Below are 26747 nucleotides of genomic sequence, written 5' to 3'. Positions count from 1 at the left end.
AATGGGGTTTGAGGGTGCTGGGAAGGAAGACGTGGGCATCTGAGTAGGGTCGTCCCACCCTGTCCGGGAAAGGGCACGCTGAGCGCTTTGTCCCAACTGGGCTCAGCCTCCGTCCTCACAGGTGGACCGGCAGATGGCTGAGACCAGAGAAGAGAGGAGCCAGGCATCCCCAGCCTGCACCCCGGCTGCCAGCCCTGCTCCCGGGTAGAGAGCTGCCCCTGGTGCTGGGGAGGCCCTTGCAGGACCGCCCCCTGGACTAAGGCCCGGCGGAGGCTGGCGCCCAGCGGGGGGCGGGGTGAGGGGGCTCCCTGGGGAGGGAGGGGCCGTGGGGCGGTGACGTCGCCGAAAGTCGGGTCGCAGCGCGGCCCCGTGGAGGTCGTGAGCCCTCCCCCCGGGGGCGTGGCGAGGCCGGGCCATATAGGCCGGCGCTGGCCGCCGACGGACGAGCTTGTGGGGTGGCGACAGGTAGGGTAGGACGCGTCGTCCCCGTGTCCTCGCTCGTGGGCCTCCCGGAGGCCGAGCCGCCGCTCCGGTGACTATCATGTGGGCACTGGAGAGGCGGGGACCGCCGCCCTTGACCCGGCCTTGGGCGCTGCCCACCCTACTGTTGGCTCTGGCGGCACAGGGGGCGACGGCGACGGCGGGCGCGCTCACCTACCCGTGGCGGGACGCGGAGACCCGGGAGTGGCTGGTGTGCGGCCAGTGCCCCCCGGGCACCTTCGTGCAGCGGCCGTGCCGTCGGGATGCCCCCACGACGTGCGGCGCGTGCCCTCCGCGCCACTACACGCAGTTCTGGAACTACCTGGAGCGCTGCCGCTACTGCAACGTCATCTGCGGGGAACGCGAGGAGGAGGCGCGGCCCTGCGACGCCACCCACAACCGCGCCTGCCGCTGCCGCCCCGGCTTCTTCGCCCACGCGGGCTTCTGCCTGGAGCACGCGCCTTGCCCGCCCGGCGCGGGCGTGACTGCCCCCGGTGAGCGGCCGGGCTGGCGGGCGGCGGCCTGGGACTTCAGCCACCGGTGAGGACGGCACCCCTGGCTCCCCCTGACCCCTTCCTCCCCATCTCGTCCCCAGGCACCCCCAGCCAGAACACGCAATGCCAGCCGTGCCCCCCGGGCACCTTCTCGGCCAGCAGCTCGAGCTCGGAACAGTGCCAGCCCCACCGCAACTGCACGGCCCTGGGCCTCGTCCTCAACGTGGCCGGCTCCGCCTCCCACGACGCCCTGTGCACTAGCTGCGCCGGCTTCCCACTCGGCACCCCGGAGCCAGGGAGGCCAGGTGAGCAGGGGAGGGGGCGCGCGAGTCAGAGGAGGTCAGCCTGTGTCCGTTGTCCCCAGGCCAGAGTCTAGCCCTGAGGTATGCAGCGTTTATCCAGCCTCTGGGAGGGTCCTCCAGAAACTTACCTAGGGAGTCCCCTGCGGTGGTGGCGTGGCACCAGTGCCTCCGCAGGCCATGCCAGCCACCCACCCACCCCCCTTGGGAAACGGACTCCCAGGGAGTTTAAACCGCATCTCCCTTCCCACCCCTGCACGCTCTCTGACCTCTTCTTCCGCCTCTGCACCAGACCTGTTAGTGGGCAGGGATTTCTCCCTTGTCGGGTGTCCCTCCCCTCCACACCCAGAGCACATGGAGGCCTCTACCACTGGGTCCTTAACATCCCCCCCCCCCCCCCCCCACCGCTGCAGGAGCCGAGGAGTGTGAGCGCGCTGTCATTGACTTCGTGGCTTTCCAGGACTGGTCCTTCAAGAAGCTCCTGCGGCTGTGGCAGGCGCTCAGGGGCCCAGAAGCACAAGGCCTAGTGCCACCCAGGGAGGGTCGCAACGGCCTGCAGCCTAAGCTGAGGCAGCAGCTCCTGGAGCTCCGTGAGGCGCAGGCTGGGGCGCTGGCTGTGCGGCTGCTGCGGGCCCTGCGCGAAGCCCGGCTGCCTGGGCTGGAGCGCAGTGTCCGCACACGCTTCTGGGCACGCTGAGCACCCCGCCCCCTATTTATTCTGTTCCCAAGCTGGGGCTCCCACATGGGCATCACACCGAAAGTGACTTACTAAAGTAAGCTCAACCGACCGGTGTCCCATTACAGTAACAAAGTTTATTTTTTATAAAGCCGTTATAAAACGGATTGTATGAAACTTTGTGCCATGTCTACCGGGTGCTGGTGGGCACGTCTGGTGGGGAAACAAACACCTGCATGGGCTTTCTAGCGTCCCATGCTTCCTCTGGCTGCCGGTCACCCCAAGTGGGATAGACCCTCGGTGGGAAGGACTGTCAGAGAGGGCCAGTGGGTGGCAGGTGCATCCCTTCTGGCTGTGGGCACAGTGGAGATCCCTGAGGCTCGTCCCATGACCCCAAGTCATGCTTTGTGCGTAGGACAGCTGGGGGGGGGGGGGGGAGTGTCGTGAGGGTCCTACCCAGTCTAGGGGCTCTTGCTGTGGAATAGGACCCAGCTTGGACTGGCCAACACTAATCTGGGCTGCCAAGAGACCCTTCCCCCTCACCCTGCCCCTCCACTTGAGCTCCACCCAGTCCCTGCAGGCAGGGAATTTCCCCGGAGGGGACCAGCCAAGGACCTCCCCTAGGCCGGGTGCATCCCATGTGCTTTCTGGGAAACACGGCTTTTCCCCACAGGAAGGCTCAGATGAGGGCTGGAGTGCCCCAGAACAACCTGGCCGACTCCCAGCCCTTCCCGTGAGCCCTGGAGCCTGGCGCCTGATCCCCATGATAGGTCCCAAGGGGGGGGGGACCCCACAGCCTATGACTCCCCATGAGTCACCTCACCTGCATTCCCACCCCCAGCCCTGACTCAGCCTTTCTCAGTAGGCCCTCCAAGGCTGCCACCTCAGAGGGAGGGTAGTCTAGCAGGGTCAGGGTTCTGGCTCTGGCACTCCCACGGAAGCAGGAAGGTGGTGCCCAGACAGGCCCTGGGTCTAGCCTGGGAGCCCTTCGTGCTGTGGTCACTGTGCCCAGACAGTTGGGAGCCCACCACCCAGTCCTGGGGTTCTGGAGGGACAACAGACAGCAGCGACTCAGACTGCCATTTTCTGGCCTACTCCACCCAGTGCTGGCCAATCAGCCTCCTGCCCAGGGCTAGGCCCACTGGGTCTTGCCAGCTCCCACAGGGCCCATGTGGTGAGGGTCCCAAGGACCAGCCTCACCCGGAGGGACGGTTTCCAGGCACAGACCCGGAAATGGGTTTTTAGCCCGTCCCCAGACCTGACGGGGACCCCACCCCTCACCTCCAACTGGGAATCAAGGCCCATCCCACAACTGGCCTGGGCTCCACAGGAACCTAGCTGGCCTCTGGAACACCCATGCTGGTGTGCCCCCCACAATGGCGACTGGCTGTCCTGCACCAGCGGCAGACACACTCAGAGGGAACACCCACTCCCTCCCTGACTGGACGGGAGGCCAGCGGAAGAGGACACGGGGCCTCCCAGGCAGATCTCCCCCACCCTGTTCTGAGGCATCAGAACCCAGGGCCCCGCTGGCCTCCAGCAAAGTGGACCAGGTCTCCCTCCTCCCTCAAGATGACACCAGCCCCCAACCCATCTCCAGGCCCAGAGGGGACGGAGACTGAGGACAGACACACTTGCCCCCCCAGCTTCCTCCGTGGGTGAACGGCACAGAGCAGCTCTGGAGCATCTCGTTTCCAGACAGGTGCCCCTCCGCCCCCTGGGCCAGGCAGGCCACACTGCTGGGGTGGCGACTCCAAAGGGCCAGGCGGCCCGCCAACACCGGCAGGCTTGGCAGGGGTCTTGTGGGGGTCCCCTGGTGGCGCCCAGCCTGGCCCTGCCGCCCCGATTCCCCCTCAGCAGAAGCCTCTGCATGCCCACACTTTTACGGACACAGGGAAACGTTTGTCTTAAAGAAAAAACAAAGCAACTGAAAAAACCAAGAGCAAAGCAAACCCGACCCCCAGGCCTGGCGGCTCAGAGCTGGCAGGAGCGCTCCTCGGGCACTCAGGGGTGAGCTGTGGGCACCAGCAGGCACCAGCCATGCCTACGTGATGTCCCTCTGCCGCGGCGGCCGGTGCACGTTCCGCACGACGCACTTCACCATCCACTCGATGCCCTCGCGCACCCCTTTGCTGTGGAGACAGGAAGCATGAGGTGGGGCCAGCCCGGCCTCCAGCCCACGGCAGGGAGAGCCCCACTCACCCAGTGAGGGCCGAGCAGGCCTGGGTCAGGCAGTCGCGCCTGCCAATCTTGGAGGTGCAATCACTGAACGCAGTCTTGATGTCGGGGATCGAGAGGCAAGTCTGGGGGAAGGCGAGGCTGTGAGGGGCAAGGTCGCAGGCGCTGCAGATGTCCTGCTCCTGGGGCAGGACGTGGTCTTGGTGGGGAGGGGCTGGGCTCAGGGCTTCTCTGCCTAGGAGAGGCCCTGCAGCGAGCAGTCTCGGGAGGAGGAGCAGGTGGCACGGAAGGGCTGCAGGAAAGGGACCGCAGGCGGAAGGAAGCCATCTCCGACGCACCCTGACCCTACAGCGCCTCTGCTGCAGAATCAGGACGCTGCCCTGCAAAGCCCTCTCCACACAGACTGCCGCTGAGCATCCACTGGCCAGCTGAGGCGATCCCAAGGGCAGCAGACAGGCCAAGATCGGAGCTGACTCTCACCCTGGGACGCCTCTGCGTTTCACGTCCACCCACGCCAGTGGCAGAGGAATACTGCCGCCCACCTGCCTATGCAGAGAAGGTGCCCCGCACGAGAGGCCCAGGTGCACCTAGAGCACACCTGGCCTGGGAGGTCCAGGACAGGCACCCTGTCCTAGCTGTCAGTGGGACGTGCTTCTGCTGGGGGCTGCCCTGTGGGCATGCTGTAGTGAGCTCACCTCAACGTCCTGCTTGTTGGCCAGCACCAGGATGGGGACACCGTCCAGTGCCTCACTCGTGACCATCTTCTCTGGAGTGGGCAGAAAGGGGGCAGTGAGCACCCTTGATCTGCCTGTGGCTGCCGAGGCCCACCCACCCCTCCACACCACACGTGAGCTCTCTCTTGGCCACAGCCCTGCCTGACCTGGTGTGGGCCCCATCTCCCACCGGGGCCAGCTCCAGGCACCTGGGGCGGGCAGACTGGACCTGACCGTTTCCCCGGCCCCGAGCCGGGCTGTACCCACCGAACGCTCGCTTGGACTCGGACAGCCTCTCCTCGTCTGTGGAGTCGATGACGTAGATGACACCGTGGCACTCCGCGTAGTACTGGGGAGGGGCAGAAAGGGGGTGCTGGGCCACAGGCACTTGGCCACCCCAGGGCCAGCCGCCAACTGGAAGGCCCTTCCGAGGCGCCTTTGGGGGGCAGAAGGTAGGGCAGAGTGAGGCGGCCCTGGAGGCCTTTGGGAACAGCTTGCTGACCTCGGGCAACACTGTTATTTCCCAGGTACCGTGCCCCCAAACCCCACTTCAGCATCTGCTCCTGAAAGCTGCCCACGATCGTCGGTCTGATGGTGGCTGGTGGGGAGGGGGCGGGGGAAGGATAGGGTGTCCCCACGCAGCCCTGGAAGTGGAGGGAGGATGCTAGCCAGATCACATGCCAGTGTGGACAGAAGTCGATGGCCATACTGCTCGGGAGCCACGCAACAGCCGCCGAAGGGAGGGAGGGGCGGCGCCGAGGACCAGACCAGCAGCACTGAGCTCTGCGGGCCGGACTGGGGCAGGTGGCAGTCAGCCCAGGCACGCACACAGCGGCGGCATCAGAGCCCAGGCCTGGGGAAGTGTCACGCGGCAAAGGGAATCTCGACAGATGGACAAAACGGGGCGCGTGGGGGCGGGCCCTTGGAGTGCGGGGCATGGGTGATGCAGCCACACGTTTGGTAAGCCCACGTTCTACCTAATCGAAAAATACAACCTGGAAGCGTCCCCGTCTGGCAAGCAGACAGCAGCATCTCTGCCACTTTGCCCCCAGTTGTCACTAGAGCCCGGAGGCCGGGGACACCCGCACGTTACACGCAACAGGACGCCAGGTGCCAGTTTGCGGTCCGCGAGCTGACGACCCCACAGATGCGCAGGCCTGACAGCTCCGGGGAATTCTCGGGGTGTAACGAGGGCAAGCTGAAAGCGACCGCCCCAGCACGAGACAGGCTTCAGCATCCACACTCGCTACAGGAAGCCCGACACGCGTGGCCGTCTGGATCCCGCAGCCCGCAAATCACACAGAAGCAGGGACCTCTGTAGCATACGTGCTAGGTGGTGTGAGGGCTGCAGGCCCTATCTTGCTGCTGAGAGCTGGGAGCTGGCGGGCCCTGCGACAGAGGTCTCCATAGCAGGAAGGGGTACCGCACGGGGTTCACGGCAAGCCCAGGGAATCCCCTCACAGCCCTCGGGGTGTACGACCTGGCCTGGCAGACGGGTGTAAGGTGACGGCCGACGGCACGGGGAGCAATGGAGCTGGGCACTGGGGGCTGAGCAGGGGTAGGACCGGGGGCACGGTGGGCTGCCTCCGCCCCACGGCACCCTGATGGCAGTGTCACCCATGACCGCACGACAGAGAGCTTTCGGGTGTGGCCTGGAGGGAGGGAAGCTAGAAGGGCCCCCGTGGCAGGCACAGGCAGTCCGCCAGTCTTGTTTCCGTGCAGCCCGAGGCTGGTACGTGGACAGACCCAGGGACGAAACGATGGCCACCCCAATACAGTGCCAAGGTGTCAGACTGTGCAGGGGACCAGGCCCCGGGACAAGTGTCTAGGAAGGGGCGGGGGTGGCAGGAGCTCTACTTCCCATCCATCCTGGTGACCCACAGGGGACCCTGCTGCCCATCCTCACAGCTCTGGGCCCTACAGGGTTGGGGATGTGGTCACCACCAAGGCTCCCCGTTCCCTAGGGCCCAGCCAGAGACCTGCTAAGTCACAAACCCCGCTTGTCTCCTGGGCATGTTGGACAACTCGCGTTCAGGAGCCAGCAGACACCCCACGCTGGCGGGGATAATGGACACTATCAGCGGGAGGCAGGGCACCCGCTCCACAGGGAGGCCGGAAAGCTCATGAAGAACCTAGTAGGGTCAGCCACCAGGGGCGCAGACTCTTGTGACGAGCCACACCATCAGCAGGAGCAGTAGCTGGAGTGGGGACGCTGCCAGCCGCAGAGCCTCCTCTCTCTCTCTCTTCCCGCCTGGCAGAGCCACGCCCACCTCAGGGCATGAGTGCTAAGCGGCGCACGGTGGGCCGTGGTCCAGGAGCCCAGGGGCAGGCAGCGCACCCAGCGGATGAGCCCGCGGGTTCCTGCGGCGCCTACTTTAACCCACCAAGAGCCACCTTACCAAGTCATAGCTGCCCAAGGCAGCCCATGTGGTGACCCACGAGGCCGTATGAGTCCCAGTCGGCGTGGCCTGATGTGGGAGGGCCATGAGGAAGGAATTCTCCTGCCGGGCTCCCTGCTGGCCCGGCCACCTGAGCTGGCCCTTCCCCTCCCCAGACCCGCATTAGCCCAGCTCCCATCTCAGGCGCTGGCCCTCAACACACATCCTATGCCCCAACATCTGTCTCAGCGTCTGCTCCTGAGACCTTGGCCTGCGACACAGTGTCAGGAATGTGGGTCTTGGTTCAGAAGAGCAGGCCCCGGCTTCACTCTGCTTCAGTGACCTTAAATAGCCAGAGAACCTGTTGGCGACCTTCCGGCCACGGGACGGAAGCCGGCCTCCTGGAGGGAAGTCGGAACAGAGCAGACACTTTAGAGGAAAGCCAGGAAAAGGTGACCGGGTACCAGGATCTAGACGCTAGTTCTAAAGACACGGATGACTAACGAGAGTGCAGATGAGCGTGTCCGTGCCCCTGGCACTGGGGCAGGCACATCTGTGCCCCTCGCCTCGGCTGCACCAAATCCACTGTGCCCATCCACCAGGAGGGGGCCGCCTGAGGGAGAGGCTAGGTCCGTCCTGCTCGCTGCTGGACCCCAGGGCCTGGCACAGGGCGAGCTGAAGACAGACCTCGGGGCTGGGGTGTGTGGGAAAAGCAGCACGGCACCGGGGCCCCGGGAACACCCCAAAACCTCATCAAGAGAAAAGGCAGCTGTTAAAGGCCTCTGAACACATCCTCCCCTAATGGGGAAGAGGCCACCACAGAGGCCAGGTCCCAAGCTACAACTGAGGGAAAGGGCCCGAGCAGAGGGACTCAGCCCCGGCGGTGAAGCGGAGTGTCCCGCTGTCATCGTACCTCCCCCACACCTGTTTCCTGGCCAGCTTTCGTCTTGCCCTGTGGTAGTAGCAACATCTCCAAGTCGAAGGGAATCAAGTACATCCTTGCTCTTGGGGGAAGGACTCGGGAGCTGGGATAGGACGGGGGAGGGGAGGGGCGGGGGGGGGAAGCCCGGGGAACAAAGCGGGTGACAAAGCTACCAACAACAAAGAAAAAAGGGGAGTCTGAGGCCTTACGAGGAAAGGAAGCGACCAAGGGGTGTCACCGGGGAAGAAACGGCCCGAGAACAGGCAGTGCGTGGCCAAGGACCCTACACAGCGTTTATCTTACCTTGTCCCACAGAGACTGCAGCTCTTCCTGGCCCCCCAAGTCCCAGAACATGAGGCGAGCCTTTCCCACGTCCACAGTGCCGACTGGGGAGAGAAAAAGACGGATGAGGCTGCGTGTCCTGGGTCCCTGACGTGCCGCCGGCCAGCTCCAGGAGAGGAACGAGCCACTCTGGTGCTCCCCCACCATCTGCCCAGTGCGAACTGGGATAAAAGCCTCACGTGGCCCTGCCCATCTGCCGGCTGGCCTGCGGACGTCACAGCATCCTCAGGGGTCTGCCCCACAAACCCACAGCCCTGAGGGACCCCCTTACTGTTCAGACCCACGGTGGTAGTGATTTTGGATAGGCTCATCCCCTTGTAGTTCTTGTTAAACCGGGTTTTTGACTGCTCCAAGAACGTCTGACGAGAGAGACAGACAGACAGACAGCAGGTAAGGACTGGGATCCTTTCCAGTCTATTTCCCAAACATCCCTTCTTGGGCCTTTTCCTTGAGAACAAAGCAGAACAGAACAGTGTTTTTGCTTCTAAAGCAGCTGCAGAGGACTCTGGGCAGTAAACACGCAGCTCCAGGTACACCACCACAAGGACCACGGAGGGGGTGGTGACAGAGGGACGGGCACACACCGTCTTGCCGGCATTGTCCAGGCCCAGGATCAGGATGCAGTACTCGTCCTTCTGGAACATGTACTTGTACAGGCCCGACAGCAGCGTGTACATCCTGCCCTGGGCACCCGGAGAGACGCGTCACACGGGGCGAGCGGCGGCCGGGCCCGACCCCTCCCCTTCCGTGTACGGCCGCCGCACTCGCCAAGGCCGGCGCCCCCTCCCGTGGCGGCCCCCCTCCCCCTCCCCGGCCCTCGGCCCTCAGAAGACTGGTCCGGTCCCGGTCTGCGTCCCGGCGGTGACGTCAGGCTCCCCCGAGCCCCAGGACGCCCCGCCCCCGGTCTGGGCCCCCTCGGAGGCGGCGCGCTGCCGGGCAGCCAGCAGGTGCGGGCCCGCCCTCCAGAAGTGGCGGCCGCGCGGGGATGGCGGGGCGGCGGCGGCCCCCGAGAGGCCGCACGGCCGGCAGGTGGCGCGGAACGACCGCAGGGGGGGAGGCCGCCCGGGCCCCACGCCCCCGGCCTCCGCCGCGCAGCTCCGACACCGGGTCTCGGGCTCGCGAGCCGGCCGACACGCCGACCGCGAGTCCCCGCCGCGCCCTCGGGCCCGGGCGGGCGGCAACCAGCCCCGCGGCCTACCTCGCGCCCGTCCGGGCCGCGGAACCGCCGCGCGCCTGACCCCGCAGACCCGCGCTGACCCCGCGCTGACCTCGCGCGGCGCCCGACGGGAGGCAGGCCGGCGCCTCGGGGAGGGCGGAGCCGTCCCGGCGGCCCCCGCGCGCCTCATCCCGGCGGTCTCCGCGCCAGGCACTTCCGGCGGCGGCGGCGGCTTTCGGGAGGAAGTGCCGGTGGGCTGCGAGGGCGGAAGCGGTGCGCTGGCCGCTCTAGCCGGTGAGGCCCGCGGGGTCTCTATGGCCGCGGCCGGGAAGCCCGCGCGGAGGCGGAGGCGGAGGGGCCCCGCCCGGGCGAGGGGGCGCGATCTGGGGCGACAGGGCCGGGGCCCGAGGTGACAGGGCGAGCGGAGGCGGGCTGGGGCCGGGGAGGCCGGGGGTTTGGGGGGGGCGGTGGGAGAGGGGTGACCTGGGGGGCGGGGCCGGGGAGCGCCGGGCGCGGAGGGAGGGGAGCCGAGGCCGCGGGGCCAGCGGCTTTTCCACTCGGAGCTGATGGCCTTGCCGGCCCTTTTTCTCGTCCCCCAAACGGGAGGGAGAATAGCAGGCTGCGGTGAGGACTGCGGAGTGCAGCTGTCGGCGCAGGGCGCGGCGTCGGCCCCGCAGGGGGGTGGCCCGGCAATAAGGGCGGCAGGTCCGGGACCCCTCGGCTTGTGTTCCTTGCAGCTCTGAGGCCCCGAGGACGCGCCCCTGCCTTCGTTCCGTCCAGGATGGACGAGGAGAGCCTGCAGACCGCCCTGCGGACCTATGACGCCCAGCTGCAGCAGGTGGAGCTGGCTCTGGGAGCCGGCCTGGATCCCTCGGAGCTGGCCGACCTGCGCCAGCTGCAGGGGGACCTGAAGGAGCTGATCGAGCTCACCGAGGCCAGCCTGGTGTCCGTCAGGAAGAGCAAGCTGCTGGCCACGTTGGACGGAGAGCACCCCGCCCGGGGCGATGCCGAGTACCTGGCTTTCCAGGAGGCCGTTGCTGAGGGGGCGCAGGGGTCTGTAGCCCCCAGGGCAGAGCTGGAGACGGCTCCTGAAGGGGAGGCCAGGCCGGAACCCAGCAGGCCTGGGCAGGAGGAGGAAGAGGGAGAGGACGAGGAGGAGGAAGAGTGGAGTGGGAGGAAGGTGAACGCCCCCTACTACAGCTCCTGGGGCACCCTGGAGTACCACAACGCCATGATCGTGGGCGCAGAGGAGGCGGACGACGGCTCGGCGGGCGTGCGGGTCCTTTATCTCTACCCCACTCACAAGTCTCTGAAGCCCTGCCCGTTCTTCTTGGAGGGCAAGTGCCGCTTCCAGGAGAACTGCAGGTAAAGCCTTTGCATCTGGGGGCCCACGGAGTGGGGGAGGAGGGGCAGGCTCAGGGTCACAGTGGGTCCTCTGCCCGCAGGGTGCCGACAGAGAGAGGGCTTTGGGGGCCGGTGGATCCTCACAGCCGTGTCCTTGCTTACGTGCCCCCTGGATTTCCGTGGGCGGATGGGGAAGTGTGGCAGGGCTTACCTTGCAAAGAACGGCCCCCCACCCGCCGCTGGTTGTGTTCAGAGAGAAGCCCGCTGCAGTACAGGTCCCCGCCAGCGCCCCGGCTCCGCCACCCAGCCTCCTGGGTGGCCGGCGTTTGCCAGTCGGCTTCAGCGCTTTTCCCCGTGCTGTGTGGCTTTCTCGGGCTTGTCTCAAAGCGTATTCTAGAAGTTACTGGTTTTTTCACCTATGAACGCTTAAGGACGTACCCCAACAAGATTGTCAGTCACGTTTTGTTTACGTTGAAGTTTCCGTGGCTGTCGGAACGACGTCTTCTGTTTCTTAAGCGTGTAACTTTGTCTTTGCTCCTTTTTACTTTGTCTTTGGGAGGAACGTCTGCTGAAATCTTTCGCAGGTAATTTTCTTTTGGTCAGCAGTGCGGAGACACCGTTCCTAGGTCTTCGGTTGGCGTCTTTCCTTGTAGGCTCTGCCGCTGGGCCCACAGCGTTATGTGGCGCATTTTTCTTTGCTTCTTTTTTTCTCTAAGTTTTACTGAAGCGGAGCTTATGTACGGGAGGGCGCGTCCACCGTAGGTGTGCCCGATGAGCGTGCGCGGAGTGGACGCACCCACGTGCTGGGGAGCAAGTGGGTCAAGGAGCAGAGCAGTGAGCCCTCTGACCTCTCTGCCGTTAGTCCCTCTGGGGCACCTCCACGCCCCTGGCGACGCATCCGGGCGCTGCTTCCTCTGGGCCAGGCCCTGGTCCCAGACTTCCGCGTGCGTGAACTCATCCGTACAGCAGCCCTGCGGGGTGGGCCCTGCAGTGGCCGAGGTTGCCGGGCTCGGGGAGGTGGCGCGGGAGCTTGCGCGGGGGGACAGGCCAGCTCTGAGATGGCCCCTAGGTGCCATACCTTCCCAAGCTGCTGCTGCGTTAGCTTTAGGCCTGACGCGTCCCGCAACAGCGCTCGCCTCCACCTAGGAGCAATCAGCTATTTTCTCGCGTTTCCTTTGCGTTTTTAAAAGTGATATAAAGTGGGTAGAGTTGAAGCACCCTTTGACTCTCCACTCTGTTACTGCCCCCTCCCCACCCCAGGGGGCTGTCATCCTCACAACTCCATTGTGTTTCTGGTGTGTGTTCTTCACAGATGCGAGCGTATATGCGAAGGCTGCATATTTGTGCTGTTTTTTTTCTTTTAATGTTTAATACACGCGTGTTTAACGTTTATTTTGGGAAGAGAGAAGGAGACACAGAACCCGAAGCAGGCTCCAGGCTCTGCACTGACAGCACAGAGCCCGTCGAGGGGCTCAAACCCACGAACTGTGAGCCGAAGTCAGAGGCTTAACACACTGAGCCCCCCAGGCACCCCATATTCGTGCTGTTTTTAAAACAAGTGTATCACGCGGTGTGGTTCATTTTGTAATTGGCTTTGTTCACTAGGCACGTTTGTGAGGGGCATCTATATTGGTGTTTACAGAGCTGTCTGGTAACTGCTATTTTTTCTTGTGAAATGCTACATTTTATTTATTCTGTTTCCTTCGGGGTGTTTTCCAGTTTTTATTTATACAAACAACTGGCTGTGAACATCTCAGTGTCTTCTCTGTTCCTGCTGAGAATTTCCCCGGGACGTGACGTCGCCGGGGTGCAGAGTACATGCAGTTTCTGGTCCCAGGTGTCCCAGTCCTTTTCTTTAGTCTTCTCTATAGCCACCGTGGGAACATTATCCGACTTGCAGATTCCTGCCCGCTGAAAAGCTGGGAAAACGGTCTCATGATTGGATTTGCGTTTTCTAGATGCTAGTGAGGTAGAGTAGCTTTCGATACGTTTGTTGTGACTTAGTCTCTATGTTTCCATCTCCTCTGTAAAAGGGAAGGGAGAACTGGTTTTCACAGTGGTTCGGAGAATGAAAGACGTCAATGTGTGCAAAGAGTCTAAGGTAGCACGTCACGCGTTGTAAGTTCAGAGTGGGTATAAACTTTCATCTTGCCGCAAAATAAAATCAGACGTGGGAAGTAAATTCATAGCCTGGGGATTACTGTAGCCCCCTGGCCATCACCACTCGGTGAGAACTGCTGCCACCCCCGAGGCCCCTCCGTGCACCTCAAACCAGACATGGCCTGCTCTCAACTACAAAAATCACCACTCTTGCAGACTTTTATTACAATCACCTCTCTGTTCCTTAGGGCTCATCACTCAAGTGTAGCTGTTTTGTAAGTGCCCTAGTGTAGTCTCGCTCACTAAGCTGCCGTGTCTGAATCTGGCTGTCCACACCTTTCTGCCTGCCTTTCCTGGCCTCACAGTTTATTGAGGGAGTGGGCCCTTTGCCCCGTCACTGAACACCCCTGGTGGGGTCCAGCACGTCCCTCTGCGAGCGGGCAGCTGCAGCCGGGGACCATACGCAGGCTCACACCCTTTGGCAAGACAGCGTGTACGGTTCTTTCATCAGGAGCTACTTGCTGCCTCATGTGGTGACATTCACAGTGACCGATCCCTTGGTGATAAGTGCCTGATCCACTGATGTGGTGGGGACTGCAAAGCAGACATCTTTCAGTCCATTTGCATTTATTACCTTTTAAGAGGCTTTCCATCATCTGTGGTTTGGCAACCCAGTGTTAACAGTTCACATAGGAAATGCAGGACAAATGCTGGATTTTCCTGTTGGATTTCTTTCCTTCTTTCTTTTCTTTCTTTTCTTTCTTTTTCTTTCTTTCTTTCTTTTTTTTTTCTTTTTTTTTCTTTCTTTTTTTCTTTCTTTTTTTCTTTTTCTTTTTTTCTTTCTTTTTTTTTGCTTTCTTTTTCTTTCTTTCTCTCTTTCTTTCTTTTTCTTTCTTTTTTCTTTCTTTTTCTTTCTTTTTTCTTTTTCTTTCTTTCTTTCTTTTTTGCTTTCTTTCTTTTTCTTTCTTCTTTCTTTCTTTCTTTCTTTTTTGCTTTCTTTCTTTTTTTTTCTTCTTTCTTTCTTTCTTTCTTTCTTTCTTTCTTTCTTTCTTTCTTTCTTTCTTTCTATAGTGTATTTGAAACCAAGTTAGTAACATAATAGCGTATTAATGGTTTCAGGAGTAGAATTTAGTGATTCATCATTTACGTACAACACCCAGTGCTCACCCCAACAAGTGTCCTCTTTTTTTTTTTAATTTTTCTTAATGTTTATTTATTTTTGAGAGAAAGAGAGACAGAGCACAAGCAGGGGAAGGGCAGAGAGAGAGGGAGACACAGAATCTGAAGCAGGTTCCAGGCTGCGAGCTGTCAGCACAGAGCCCAGCAAGGGGCTTTAACCCACAAACCGTGAGATCATGACCTGAGCCGAAGTCGGACGCTTAACTGATTGAACCACCCAGGCATCTCCAACAAGTGTCCTTCCTCCTTAATGCCCATCACCCCCTTTAGCCCATCACCCCCCACCTCCCAGCCAGCAACCCTCAGTTTGTTCCCTGTATTTAAGAGTCTCTTATGGCTTGCTTCCTGCTGTTTTTATCTTATTTTTCCTTCCCTTCCCTATGTTTATGTGTTGTGTTTCTTAAATTCCACCTATAAGTTAGATTGTATGATATTGGTCTTCTCTGATTTATATTGCTTAGCACAATATGTTGTAGTTCCATCCACGTTGTTGCAAGTGGCAAGATTTCATTCTTTTTCATCGCTGGGTAATGTTCCATTGGGTATATATACGTATACAACATTGTCTTTATCCGTTCACCAGTCTGTGGACATTTGGGCTCTTTCCCTACTTTGGCTATTGTCAGTAGTGCTGCTGTAAACATTGGGGTGCATATGCCCCTTCGAATCAGCATCCTGTATCCCTTGGATAAATTCCTAGTAGTGTAATTGCTGGGTCATAGAGTAGTTCTGTTTAGTTTTTTGAGGACCCTCCATCCTGTTTTCCAGAGTGGCTGCACGAGCTTGCATTGCCACCGACAATGCAAAAGAGATTCTCTGTCTCTCTGCATCCTCACCAACATCTGTTGTTGCCTGAGTTGTTAACGTTAGTCATTCTGACAGGGGTGAGGTGGTATCTCATTGTGGTTTTGATTTGTATTTCCCTGGTGATGAATATGTTGAGCATCTTTTTGTGTGTCTGTTGGCCACCTGAATGTCTTCTTTGGAGAAGCGTCTATTCATGTCTTTGCCCATTTCTCCAATGGATTATTTGTTTTCTGGATGTTGGGTTTGATGAGTTCTTTATGGATTTTGGATACCAGCCCTTTATCTGATATGTCGTTTGCAAATATCTTCTCCCATTCTGTCGGTTGCCATTTAGTTTTGCTGATTGTTTCCTTCCCTGTGCAGAAGCTTTTTATCTTGATGAGGTCCTGGTAGTTCATTTTTGCTTTTGTTTCCCTTGCCTCCGGAGACGTGTTGAATAAGAAGTTGCTGTGGCCGAAGTCAAAGAGGTTTTTGCCTGCTTTCTCCTCGAGGATTTTGATGGCTTCCTTTCTTACGTTTGGGTCTCTCATCCATTTTGAGTTTATTTTTGTGTCTGGTGTAAGAAAGTGGTCCAGGTTCATTCTTCATGTCGCTGTCCAGTTTTCCCAGCACCAGTTGCTGAAGAGACTGTCTTTATTCCATGGGATATTCTTTCCTGCTTTGCCAAAGATTAGTTGGCCATATGTTTGTGGGTCCATTTCTGGGTTCTCTATTCTGTTCCTGTTTTCTTTACGTAGTTTCCAAGATAACGAGTTGGTTTTCTTTCATGGTGAGAAAGTAATGAATTAGGTTAAAAAAAAAATATTTCCAGGGGCGTCTGGGCAGCTCAGTCGGTTGAGCATCTGACTTGGTTTCAGCTCAGGTCATGATCTCACAGTTTTGTGGGTTCAAGCCCCACATCAGGTTCTACACTGGCAGCCCAGAGCCTGCTTGGGATTCTCTGTCTCCTTTCTCTCTGCCCCTGCCCCACTTGCACTGTCTCTGTCTCTCTCAAAATAAATAAACTTAAAAAGATGCTTTTAAAATATTTCCAGTATCTTTATGGACTCATGGATTTCAACATATTTGACAAATTTCAATCTCTTGAGATTCTGATCCTTATTGAGACTCAAGCTGTCCCATCTGGAATCAATGACGTCTCCAAGAAGCCCTGGCTTTGTTTTTTTCTTTTTCTTTTCTTTTCTTTTCTTTTCTTTTCTTTTCTTTTCTTTTCTTTTTCTTTTTGAGAGAGAGAGAGAGAGAGAGAGAGAGGGCGCAAGTGATCGAGGGGCAGAGAGAGAAGTGGGGCTCACCCGGGGCTCATGTTTTACACGAAGCAGGGCTTGTGTTCACCCAAAGTGGGGCTGGAGCTCACCCGACATGGGGCTGAAACTCATGAACCATGAGATCATGACCTGAGCTGAAGTCGGATGCTTAACCGACTGAGCCACCCCGGTGCCCAGCCCTGGTTTCCTTTAATGGGAGATGGTTTTGCAAGACAGTGCAAGCACTGGGATATTCTTTGTTACTGGGCAGTCATTGTCCTGGGTCTTTTCAGTACACAGAGCTAAGAAGTCTAGGTGGACGTGTGCGTCTGCGTATATAAGCGTGTGTGTGCACACACCATGCACCTATTTTTTAAGGACAGAATACCTTGTGAATTCATACTCCTCTTTCCAACTCAGATCAGGACTGTGGCATTTTTACTTGATCTTCTCTGGACCACATCTTTATTTCCTTCTCTGGTTCTCAAGGGCATGGCGGACCCTAGATGTCCCATCCGGACTTCTTGGTTTCATCTTGTCTTACACACGTGACACTGAGAGTCACAACAGCCTCTCTTTGGTAGGATGACTGACGACTACCTCATGTGGTCCTACCGTGTCCGACCACACAGTGTCCCGTGCCATCATCTTCCTCTTACACTCAGCCGTAGTTCTAGAAAGAATTGCGTGTTTCATGCTCACCAGCGTCCCACATGTTGGTGTCTTTCTAGTCAGTTTGGTTGTCTGAGGCTCATTTTCTATTAGATTCCTCAGGACGGGCTCATGGGAATCACATTTCCAGAGATCTGGCATGCTGATAAATTTTTGTTTGTGTCTTTTAGTCTTTTTTTTTTTTTAATTTTTTTTAAATGTTTTTATTTATTTTTGAAGGAGACAGAGACAGAGCATGAGCTGGGGAGGAGCAGAGAGAGAGGGAGACATAGAACCTGAAGCAGGCTCCAGGCTCTGAGCTGTCAGCACAGACCCGACCCGGGGCTCGAACTCACGAAACCGTGAGATCATGACCTGAGCCGAAGTCAGACGCTTAACTGACTGAGCCACCCAGGCACCCCTGTGTCTTTTAGTCTTGAAGATGAGTTTCGTTGGATATGAAATGCTCAGCTTGCACAACTTGCTTTGAATGTCTTAAATATGTCACTCTGTTTTCTTGTTATGTGAGATATTGTTGAAAAGCTTAATAGTGATCTGACCTTATTTCCTTTATAAATCACATGCTCTAATAGTGTAAGGTAAGGGTCCAATTTCATTTTTTTGTATGTGGATGTCGCTTTTCCGGCGCTATTTGTGGAAAAGACTGGTCTTTTCCCATTGAGTGGTCGCGACCCGCTTGTTGAAAATCCATCGATTATGCACGTGAGGGGTTACTTCTGAGCTCTGTCTCCTGTTTCATCTGTCTGTACGTCTGTGTTTAGGACAGCGCTACCTTGTTGTGATTGAGCTTTGAAATCAGGAAGTGGTAGTTCTCCAACATTTGCTCTGTTTTTCGGGATTCTTTTGGGTATCGAAGATCCTTTGCAATTACATGTGAATTTTAGTATTTATTTGTTTATTTTTAACTTTATTTGTGAAAGAACATGCGTGTGTGTGTGTGTGTGTGTGTGTGTGCGCGTGCAAGCAGGGGAGGAGCAGAGGGAGAGAGAGAATCTTATGCAGGCTCCATGCTCAGTGCACGTTCCGTCCCCAGACCCCGGGATCGTGACCTGTGCCAAAATCCAGAGTCGGACGTTCAACCGACGGAACCACCCAAGCGCCTCTGAGGCTTCACTCACATCCAGCACAGAGCCCAACACAGGGCTTGAACTTGACCTTGAGATCAAGTCCTTGAGCTGAAATCAAAAGTCAGATGCTTAACCTACTGAGCCACCCAGGCGCCCCCGTATCAATGTTAAAATCAGCTTGTCTGTTTCTGCATGAAAGACCATTGGGATTTTCATAGGGATGTATGGAAGCCGCAGATCAGTTTGGGGACTGTTGCCATCCTGACAGTTTTAAGTCTTCTGACCATGAACAGGCGACGTCTTTCTATTTATTTAAGTTTTCTTTTATTTCAACAGTGTTGTATAGTTTTCAGGTTTTGGTCAAATTTATTTCGAAGTACTTTGTTCATTTTGATGACATTATAAATGAAACACTTCCATTTTTTTTTTAATTAAAAAAATTTTTTTTAAGTTTTACTTATTTAAGTAATCTCTACACCCACCATGGGGCTAAAACTCATGACCCCGAGATCCAGAGTCACATGCTTTTCTGATTGAGCCCAGCAGGTGCCCCTATTAATTTCATTTTTATTATTTTTGTGTGTGTGTGAAAGAGCACTCACGAGTTGGGGAGGAGCAGAGAGACAGAGAGAGAGAGAGAGAGAGAGAATGAATCTTAAGCAGGCTCCACACTCAGCACAGAACCCAGTGCAGAGAGAGAGAGAGAGAGAGAGAGAGAGAGAGAGAATATGAATCTTAAGCAGGCTCCACACTCAGCACAGAACCCAGTACAGGGCTTGATCTCGTGACTGTAAGATCAGGACCTGAACCAAAATTGAGAGTCGGCTGCTTAACCGACTAAGCTACCCAGGCGCCCCAGATTTCGTTTTTACGTTGCTCATTGCTAGTGTATTAAAATACAACTGATTTTTGTATGTTGATCTTGTATCCTGTGATATTGCTGAATTCATTTATTAGCCCTAATAGGACTTTCTATGGATTACTTAGGATTTTCCTCTTTAATTTAAAGTTTGTTTTTTTTTTTTTTAAGTTTATATATTTGTTTTTGAGAGGGAGGTAGGGAGGGAGGGGCAGAGAGGAGGGAGAAAGAGAGTCCCAAGCAGACTCCACGCCATCAGCACAGAGCCCAGCTCAGGGCTTGAACTCACAAATTGTGACATCATGACCTGAGCTGAAATCAAGGGTCAGATGCTTAACCAACTGAGCCACGCAGGCTCATCCCCTATTTAGGATTTTCTATACAGATATTCCCCCACTTTTCAAAAGTTCATGTTACACCACTTTTTATGAAAAATCTACATTAGTAACTTTCAACATATTGTCATCGTTGGACCCAAAATAAGTCTCTTATAGATAGCATAGAATTTGATGATTCTTTTTACCCATTTTTACAGTTTTGCCTTTGAATTAGAGTTTACCTCACTTACATTTAAAGTGGTTAGGGGCGCCTGGGTGGCTCAGTCGGTTAAGCGTCCGACTTCAGCTCAGGTCACGATCTCGCGGTTCGTGAGTTCAAGCCCTGCGTTGGGCTCTGGGCTGATGGCTCAGAGCCTGGAGCCTGCTTCCGATTCTGTGTCTCCCTCTCTCTCTGACCCTCCCCCGTTCATGCTCTCTCTCTGTCCCAAACATAAATAAACGTTAAAAAAAAAAATTAAAAAAAAAAAAAATAAAGTGGTTACTGATGGGTGGCTGGGTAGCTCTGTTGGTTGAACAGTTGACTCTGGATTTCGGTTCAGGTCATGATCTCGCGTGGTTCATGGGTTCGAGCCCCGGATCGGGCTCTGTGTTGACAGCTCAGAGCTTGGAGCCTGCTTCAGATTCTGTGTCTCCCTCTCTCTCTGCCCCATCCCCACTCATGCTCTGTCTCTCTCTCTCCTTCAAAAATAAATAAAAACATTAAAAATTTTTAAAAATATAAATAAATAAGCATTTAAAAAATTACAAAAAATTATTTTAGAAATTAAAAATAAGTAAAGTGGTTACTGATGGGGAAAGACATCTCGGTCATTTTGTTCTTTGTTTTCTTCTTTTTGTTTTTAGAGATTTTATTTTTAAATTTTTTTTTTTCCAACGTTTATTTATTTTTGGGACAGAGAGAGACAGAGCATGAATGGGGGAGGGGCAGAGAGAGAGGGAGACACAGAATCAGAAACAGGCTCTAGGCTCCGAGCCATCAGCCCAGAGCCTGACGCAGGGCTCGAACTCACGGACCGCGAGATCGTGACCTGGCTGAAGTTGGACGCTTAACCGACTGCACCACCCAGGCGCCCCTAGAGATTTTATTTTTAACCAATCTCTACACCCAACGTGGGGCTCAAACTCCCAACCGTGAGATCAGGAGTCACACATCCCTCTGGTTGAGTCAGCCCGTCACCTCCTTCTGTGTTTGCTGTAGGCCTTCTTTCTGCCGTTTGCTTCTCAGTGCCCCCGTTACTGTTTTCCTCAGCAACACCGGCTTGTACGTTTACCCACGTAGTGGCCTGTGTCAGCGTTCGCATGGCTTGAGTTACCGTCTCGTGTCCTTTTGCTTTGGTCCGAAGGACCCACACGGGCACCCCTTGTGGGGCAGGTCTGTTAGCAGCAGACTCCCTCAGCTTTTGTTTATATGGGAATGTCTTAATTTCTCTTTTGAAGGATAGTTTTGCCAGAGATAGAATTTTGGTTGACGGGTGGTTGTTTTTTTCTTTCAGGACTTTAAATCTGTCATCCCGCTCGCTGCCTCTTGGCCTCCGTTGCTTCTGATGAGAAATTGGCAGTTAGCCTTCCTAAAGATCCCTTGTACATGAGGAGTGCCTTCTCTTTGCTGTTTTCAGGATTTTTTCTTTGTCTTTGGGTTTAAGGAACCATAGCTCTAACGGGGTTTTGGTAATGTGGTGAGATGTGAGGGAGGGAAGCAGTCTGCGGCCCTCCGACCAGATCCCGGTGCCTCTGGATCATGACCCTCACCCCCCCACCCCCCGTCAGATGGGGCAGGGTGGCCAGACTGGGCTGGATTTGGGCGTTTCCCTGACCTCCTGTGCAGTTAGGCTCTGGTTCGCCAGTCTCCCCTGAGGACGGGCCTTGTTAGGAAGAGCCAGTGCTCTGAGGTTTTCAGAATATGCCCCCTTCCCCTCCCTCTGCTGGGGCACAAGACGAGTTTTCTCCAGTCTTCACCCGAGTAAAAGCCACAAACTCCGGAGGCTTCAACTCAGACTTGTCCACACCCAGCCACAGTGAAGGTTGTCTTTCTACTTCCGGGTCCTGCCGTGGTGACTGCTGGCGGGTCACCGGTCTGCTGAGTGGTGATTCTCCACATTCACCTTTTGGCCTCCAGTTTGGCATAGCAGTTTGCTGCGTGACCTCACCTCTCTTGCGGATCTAAGAAGAGTTCTAGAATTTTGGTTTGTTCGGCCTTTCACCTTTGGTTGGAGCAAAGGGGCGACCCCCCAGCTCCTGACGTGCAGACCGGAAGCCAGGGGTGTCTGGTCCGATGAGGGTTTCGTCTCGGCTGTTGACTTCCCAGCTCTGCAGACTCTCCTTCCTCCCTTTCACACACTTTGCGTTTACGTTTCAAGAATCAGTTTCCCGAATCACCTTCATACGTTTCTAGTTAGTGCTTGGAACATACGCTATCTGTGTTGAGGTCTTTGCTGCATTCAGCACTTGGGCCCACTCGGGTTCTGTTAAACCTGCTTTTGCTCCTAACTGTGGGTCACACCTTGCTGTTTGTTTGCGTGTCTCGCAAGTTTTACTGAAAACTGTTCGTTTCAGGTAATACGTTGTAGCAACTCTGGACTCTGAATCGTCTTCCTCAGTATTCTGTTTCATTTTAGTATGTTTTCTGGGCCCGCGTTACAGAGTCTGTGCCCCTCATAGGGTGCAGCCTCTGATACCGCTACTCAGATCTCTTAATATGTGTTTCCTTTTTAGCCTGGCGCTTTGGGAGTCACTGCTGTGTCTGCATAGCTTAGCGGCCAGCCAGTGATTTGGGCAGAAGTTATTCCCCAACACTCTTGCCAAGGAGGCTTCTCCCCATCAGTCAGTCAACTTATGTGGGCTGGGGCGGGGGGCACATCCATAGTTCAGCCAGCCCCCAGTCTCTCTCTGTTTCCACTTAGCCGTGGCGTCTCTTGGAGCCCCCGATACGCGCACATCGTTTCCGAGAGAATCGGGGATGCTCGCGGGTGGAGCCCTTCCGTGGTTCTTCCGTGTTCAGGGTCTCTACATCCCTGGTAAATACCTCCCTGTGACACACCAGTGCCCGCTCCCCCCGGGCTCCCAGCACGAGCCATCGGTGTTCTCTACTGGTGTTCCGGGCCCTGGGTCTCTGCCCCTGTCGCGCTTCCGCCCTAGGGGCAAGCAAGAGGCAGCCCCCGCGGCGAAGGCACAGGCGCTCCCTGCTCCCTTTCCGCCCCAAAGTTGGGCGTTTCCTCAACTATGACGACTTATCTGTGTGTCATCCGTTTCGTTTCATTTCCAGAGCTCTGAAGCTGTGAGTTTTGACAGTGTCGCTGAGGTTTAGCCTTGTTTTTCTATACTTGGCCACGGCTGGAACCAGAACCTTCCTTATAGTTCTACATGCTTGTTTTCAGGTTCAAGTGTTACGTATTCTGGAACGTATTCCTGTGAATGTTGTGATGTAGGAGATTGAGTTGGGTTTTTTATGTGGGAAGCCAGTTTCTAATCTTTTCCTTATGAAACCAGCCATCCCTCCTTTGACGCCTTGTGTGGCTCTTTGCCCGTCACGCAGAAAGCTGTGTGCACGGTGCTCTTTTCCATTCCATCCATCAGCTTGACCATTCTTCTCTTAGTTTTAAATTCACATTTGTGGATATGCCAGTCACTACTCCCTGGGGTTAGAAATTTACCGCTGGCATGCTCTCTATCTCTAAAATAAAAACTTAAAAAAAAAATGTAGGTTATTTTCAAGTCTTTTGTATTTGGTTAACATCTTTTGGGGCACATCGTTGCATACTTTCATTATTATTTTTCTAGAATCATTTCCTAGAACCACTTTCCCAGGTTAAGGAGTGTACCGAATTTTCAGGCTTCTGTTACCACCGGAGAATCCTGCAGAAAAGTGTAATTGGTGGTGTCCGCGGGTGTGTGTGTGTGCGTGTGTGTTGAAGTGGGTATTTAGTTGGATTCAGTGGGGTTTGTTAACACACTGCGTCCTTCTCAGTTGAGGAAGGGTTTTCAAGCGGAGTCACTTCTGCAGTACGTTTGGGGCCCAGCCTTGCAACTGCACTCGGTCATTGGCAGTGTCCTGAGGGCCTGAGGACGGTCCAGGACGAGAAGGAGCTGCCTGGAATCCCGCAGGGAGGTGTCTGCGGCCATCCTTGCCCACCCCTTCCTTGCCGTTCCCTCTGTCACTGCCGATTCCTGCCCGGAAGGACTGCCACGTGTCACCGAGTAAATGCCAGTCCTTGATTGCTTTTGTAGGGTTACAACTGTTTCCTCTTTGAAATGCCGGCACAGTAGAGTGGATGTGTGGTTGTCTTTCATGCCTTTATTTGGCAGAGTTGAAGCTTGTAGTCCTTTGTCCCCACGGTTCTTCCTCTCTCCCCCTCCTCCTCCTCCCTTCCCCTCCCTTCCCCTCCCCTCCCTCTCTCGGTTTTGGTTTTAATCTCACTGGTTCGCTGATAACTAAAGGTCAGGACATCACTGTTGCAAGTGGGTTCTCCTACGGGGTTTGGGAAGGACTCCGTCCTGTGAGCTCACACGCACAAACACACCTGCCTTGATCATCTGCTCGTGCCGGGGGCCTCCTGTCTGGTGGGGTTCACACCGCTGTCTGCCCGCCACGTAGTTACTGTGGCCCAGAGGGCTGGAGCGTAGCGGAGACATCTTGTCCTCAGAGCGGCCAGACCCACACCGAGACCGAGAGTGTGCGTGCGTGCGTACACGCACACAACGTGTCTGTACTTACGTGCAGGGGTACGTGTGTGCGTGCCTGTGTGTGTGCGTGTGCATGGATACGTGTGTCTGTTTGTCCCCCGTCTCTCCCGCCCTTCAGGCTGCGGCCCGGACCGTGGACGTGGCCCTGGGTTCACTCGCCCCTGCTGTGCCCTGTCTGAGCCCCCTGTGGTTCTCTTGACAGGTTCTCCCACGGGCAGGTGGTCTCTGTCGATGAGCTGCGCCCCTTCCAGGACCCGGACCTGAGCTCTCTACAGACTGGCTCTGCGTGTCTGGCCAAGCAGCAGGATGGCCTTTGGTACCCAGCCCGGATAACTGGTGAGGCTGCCCTTCCGGGAAGGCCCTGTCCGTGCTTCACGTGTGATAATTCCTGTGGGACCACTCCTTTGGTTAGGCGTCAGGACCCTGTTCCGTGCCCAGAGGAGCAAGACCACCCTTGACCTTGGCCCCACCTTCCTTCCGACTTCCAGGGTGGTTCCTACCACCTGTTGAGGCCACTGATCTGGCCTGTCTTCGTCCCCTGCCTCCAGATGTGGATAGCGGCTACTACACAGTCAAGTTTGACTCACTGCTGCTGAAGGAGGCCGTGGTGGAGGGGGACAGCATCCTGCCCCCACTGCGCACAGATCCCCCAGGGTCCTCGGACTCAGACAGCGGCGATGCGGACGACCCCAGCTATGCCAGAGGTACGGCGGCCGTCCGCGAAGCCAGGAAGGTGGGGCATGGGGAGGCAGTGGCGGCGGCAGCCCGAGAGGCTTCCGGCTGGCGGGCACCGTGAGCATCTCGCCAGGGGGCTGGAGAGTGTGACCGCAGTGAGGCGGGCTGTGTTCAGGGGGCTGCGTGCAGTCGTGCTGTGGAGGCGTGGAGACGCACCCTAGGAGGTGGGGGGAAATGTGACCACGTGCGGGGTCTTGTCTTCAAGGAGCACACGTGACCACTACAGGTCCACACCCTGCAAACCAAAGCTGTGGTTGCCGGGCACATGGGGTGTGGGAAAGGACCGGTGGGGCGTGGGGGTGCGGGAAGGAGTGGCTCCTTCCACTAGGGTCCCCACACGGGCCGGGTGTCCGCGTGTCCAGGCAGCCGGCGGGCAGGAGAGTTTCAGAAGGGCACCCGGCGGGGCCATCCCGCCCTCCCGAGGGGTCAGTCAGGATGTAGGGGGGAGGCGTTCCAGCGGGATCTGTTCTGGGAGTTGGTGGGTTCGGAAAGCCCGTGTCCACGGTAGCGGAGGGGAGGACTGAGCCGTGAAGTAGGCGATGACTTTTTACAAGGGGACGAGGGGAGCTCCCTGCTCCAGAAGGTGGGTCAGGGGAGAGCCCGTGTGCCGAGGAGCTGCTATGTGACCTGTCGGGGGAGGGCTGGAGCAGATGGGGCCGGAGTCTGCCGTGCCTCCTGCCTCAGATTCACGGGCCAACGACAGGTCTGGGCGACCAGCGGAGAGCCCGAGGTGCAGGGGATCACGGCCCCGACCCAGAGCTGAGCTCGGGGGCTGACGCTGGCTGCAGCCCAGGTGCTCCGTGGGCAGTGGGGCCCAGCCGTCGCCCTGTTTCCCGCAGTGGTGGAACCCAGTGCTGCCGACCACGGGACCTGCAGCTCTGCTTTCGCCGGCTGGGAGGTGCACACACGGGGCATTGGCTCCAGACTCCTTGCCAAGATGGGCTACGAGTTTGGCAAGGGTGAGTACGTGCTGCACTGGGGCGGCGGGTGTCACAGCGCAGCTCAGGGGTCCCGCAGCGGTAGCGCTAGCCCTGTGTGCCCCCAGGTTTGGGCCGACATGCAGAGGGCCGGGTAGAGCCCATCCATGCCGTGGTGCTGCCTCGGGGGAAGTCGCTGGACCAGTGCGCAGAGATTCTGCACAAGAGGACGAAGGGCAGCAAGGCTGGCATCCAGAGGCCCCCGAAATGCCCGCGGAGAGGGGGTGGACGCCCTCCCCCTCGTAGCGTGTTTGACTTTCTGAACGAGAAGCTACAGAGCCGGGCCCCTGCGACCCTGGAGGCGGGGGTGGCCTCCCCAGGGAGGAGGGGCAGTAAGGAAACGTACCACGCCAGCAAGAGTGCCAAGCGGGCCCTGAGCCTGCGGCTCTTCCAGACTGAGAAGAAGATCGAGCAAGCCCAGCGGGACATCCGGGGCATCCAGAAGGCCCTCGCCCGAAACACCGGCCGGTACGTGGGGGCCAAAGTCAGGGCAGAGGGCCGTCCCAGGGTGGAGATGCCTTCGGCCCACAGCTCACAGGCAGGAGCCTGCTCTGACCCGAGGGTGGTGGCTGTCTGAGGAGGGTCTGGATGACGGGAGGAGGACGGGCAGTGGCCACGGTGCTGTGGGGGCTCGGTGGCCGTGGCCCAGCAGCCCATCCTGAATGGCAGGCTCCTCTCTAGGCACAGTGTGACGGCAGCCCAGCTGCAGGAGAGGCTGGCGGGAGCCCAGCGGGAGCTGGGGCAGCTCCAGGCCCAGGAGGCAGGCCTGCAGCTCGAGCAGAGGAAAGCAGACACCCACAAGAAGATGACGGAGTTCTAGAAACCCCGGGCACACACAGCGGACAGAGCTCAGGGACCCCAGCTCCTGGCTGCCTTCTGGAAGACCAGCCGTCACCCAACAACCGGATGCCGCTGGGAGAGGGGCCGGCCTGCCGCCAGGCCAGCCCCCACAGTCCGCCTTCTCGCTGGCCTAGGGCACGCGGACGCTGCTGAATGGAGACGGCCCTCAGGGCTCACTTCTGGACACTTGCCTGCCCGTTGGGCCCACCTGCCAGTGTCTTAGGGAGTCTCTTTAGCAAGGACATTAAAGTGTTGTGTTGTGGTGTC

General features: G+C 57.1%; 3 protein-coding genes across 14 annotated transcripts; 2 read left to right on the top strand and 1 right to left on the bottom strand.

Annotated features, from left to right (window-relative positions):
* Positions 1-321: 321 nt before the first annotated feature.
* TNFRSF6B (TNF receptor superfamily member 6b) lies at positions 322-2116 on the top strand. Its single transcript, XM_019826214.3, has 3 exons — positions 322-974; positions 1076-1279; positions 1687-2116. Exons 1-3 carry the CDS (start codon positions 542-544, stop codon positions 1968-1970), a joined length of 921 nt encoding a protein of 306 aa, XP_019681773.2. The 5' UTR covers positions 322-541; the 3' UTR covers positions 1971-2116.
* On the bottom strand, positions 2067-9828 carry ARFRP1 (ADP ribosylation factor related protein 1). 11 transcript variants are annotated; one of them, XM_023250953.2, is made up of 8 exons: positions 9681-9828; positions 9067-9165; positions 8767-8841; positions 8444-8526; positions 5108-5276; positions 4823-4893; positions 4152-4268; positions 2067-4081 (listed from the first exon to the last, which is right to left on the bottom strand). In XM_023250953.2, exons 2-8 carry the CDS (start codon positions 9157-9159, stop codon positions 3994-3996), a joined length of 696 nt encoding a protein of 231 aa, XP_023106721.1. In that variant the 5' UTR covers positions 9160-9165; positions 9681-9828; the 3' UTR covers positions 2067-3993. The 11 variants fall into 11 exon arrangements, 10 of the variants coding, with proteins under 10 accessions (XP_023106721.1, XP_023106724.1, XP_023106722.1 ...); XM_023250956.2 differs by having other exon boundaries at positions 5108-5189; positions 9681-9827; XM_023250954.2 differs by having other exon boundaries at positions 4152-4252; positions 8754-8841; positions 9681-9826.
* ZGPAT (zinc finger CCCH-type and G-patch domain containing) lies at positions 9787-26747 on the top strand. 2 transcript variants are annotated; one of them, XM_023250946.2, is made up of 7 exons: positions 9787-9932; positions 10376-11003; positions 24131-24264; positions 24477-24632; positions 25503-25622; positions 25709-26108; positions 26322-26747. In XM_023250946.2, exons 2-7 carry the CDS (start codon positions 10420-10422, stop codon positions 26458-26460), a joined length of 1533 nt encoding a protein of 510 aa, XP_023106714.1. In that variant the 5' UTR covers positions 9787-9932; positions 10376-10419; the 3' UTR covers positions 26461-26747. The 2 variants fall into 2 exon arrangements, with proteins under 2 accessions (XP_023106714.1, XP_023106713.1); XM_023250945.2 differs by having other exon boundaries at positions 9905-10047.

This window comes from Felis catus, chromosome A3 (genome assembly GCF_018350175.1).
Source record: "Felis catus isolate Fca126 chromosome A3, F.catus_Fca126_mat1.0, whole genome shotgun sequence".
NCBI lineage: Eukaryota > Metazoa > Chordata > Mammalia > Carnivora > Felidae > Felis > Felis catus.
The sequence above is the reverse complement of the archived record's forward strand: the minus strand, read 5'-3'. Positions and strand labels throughout refer to the sequence as shown.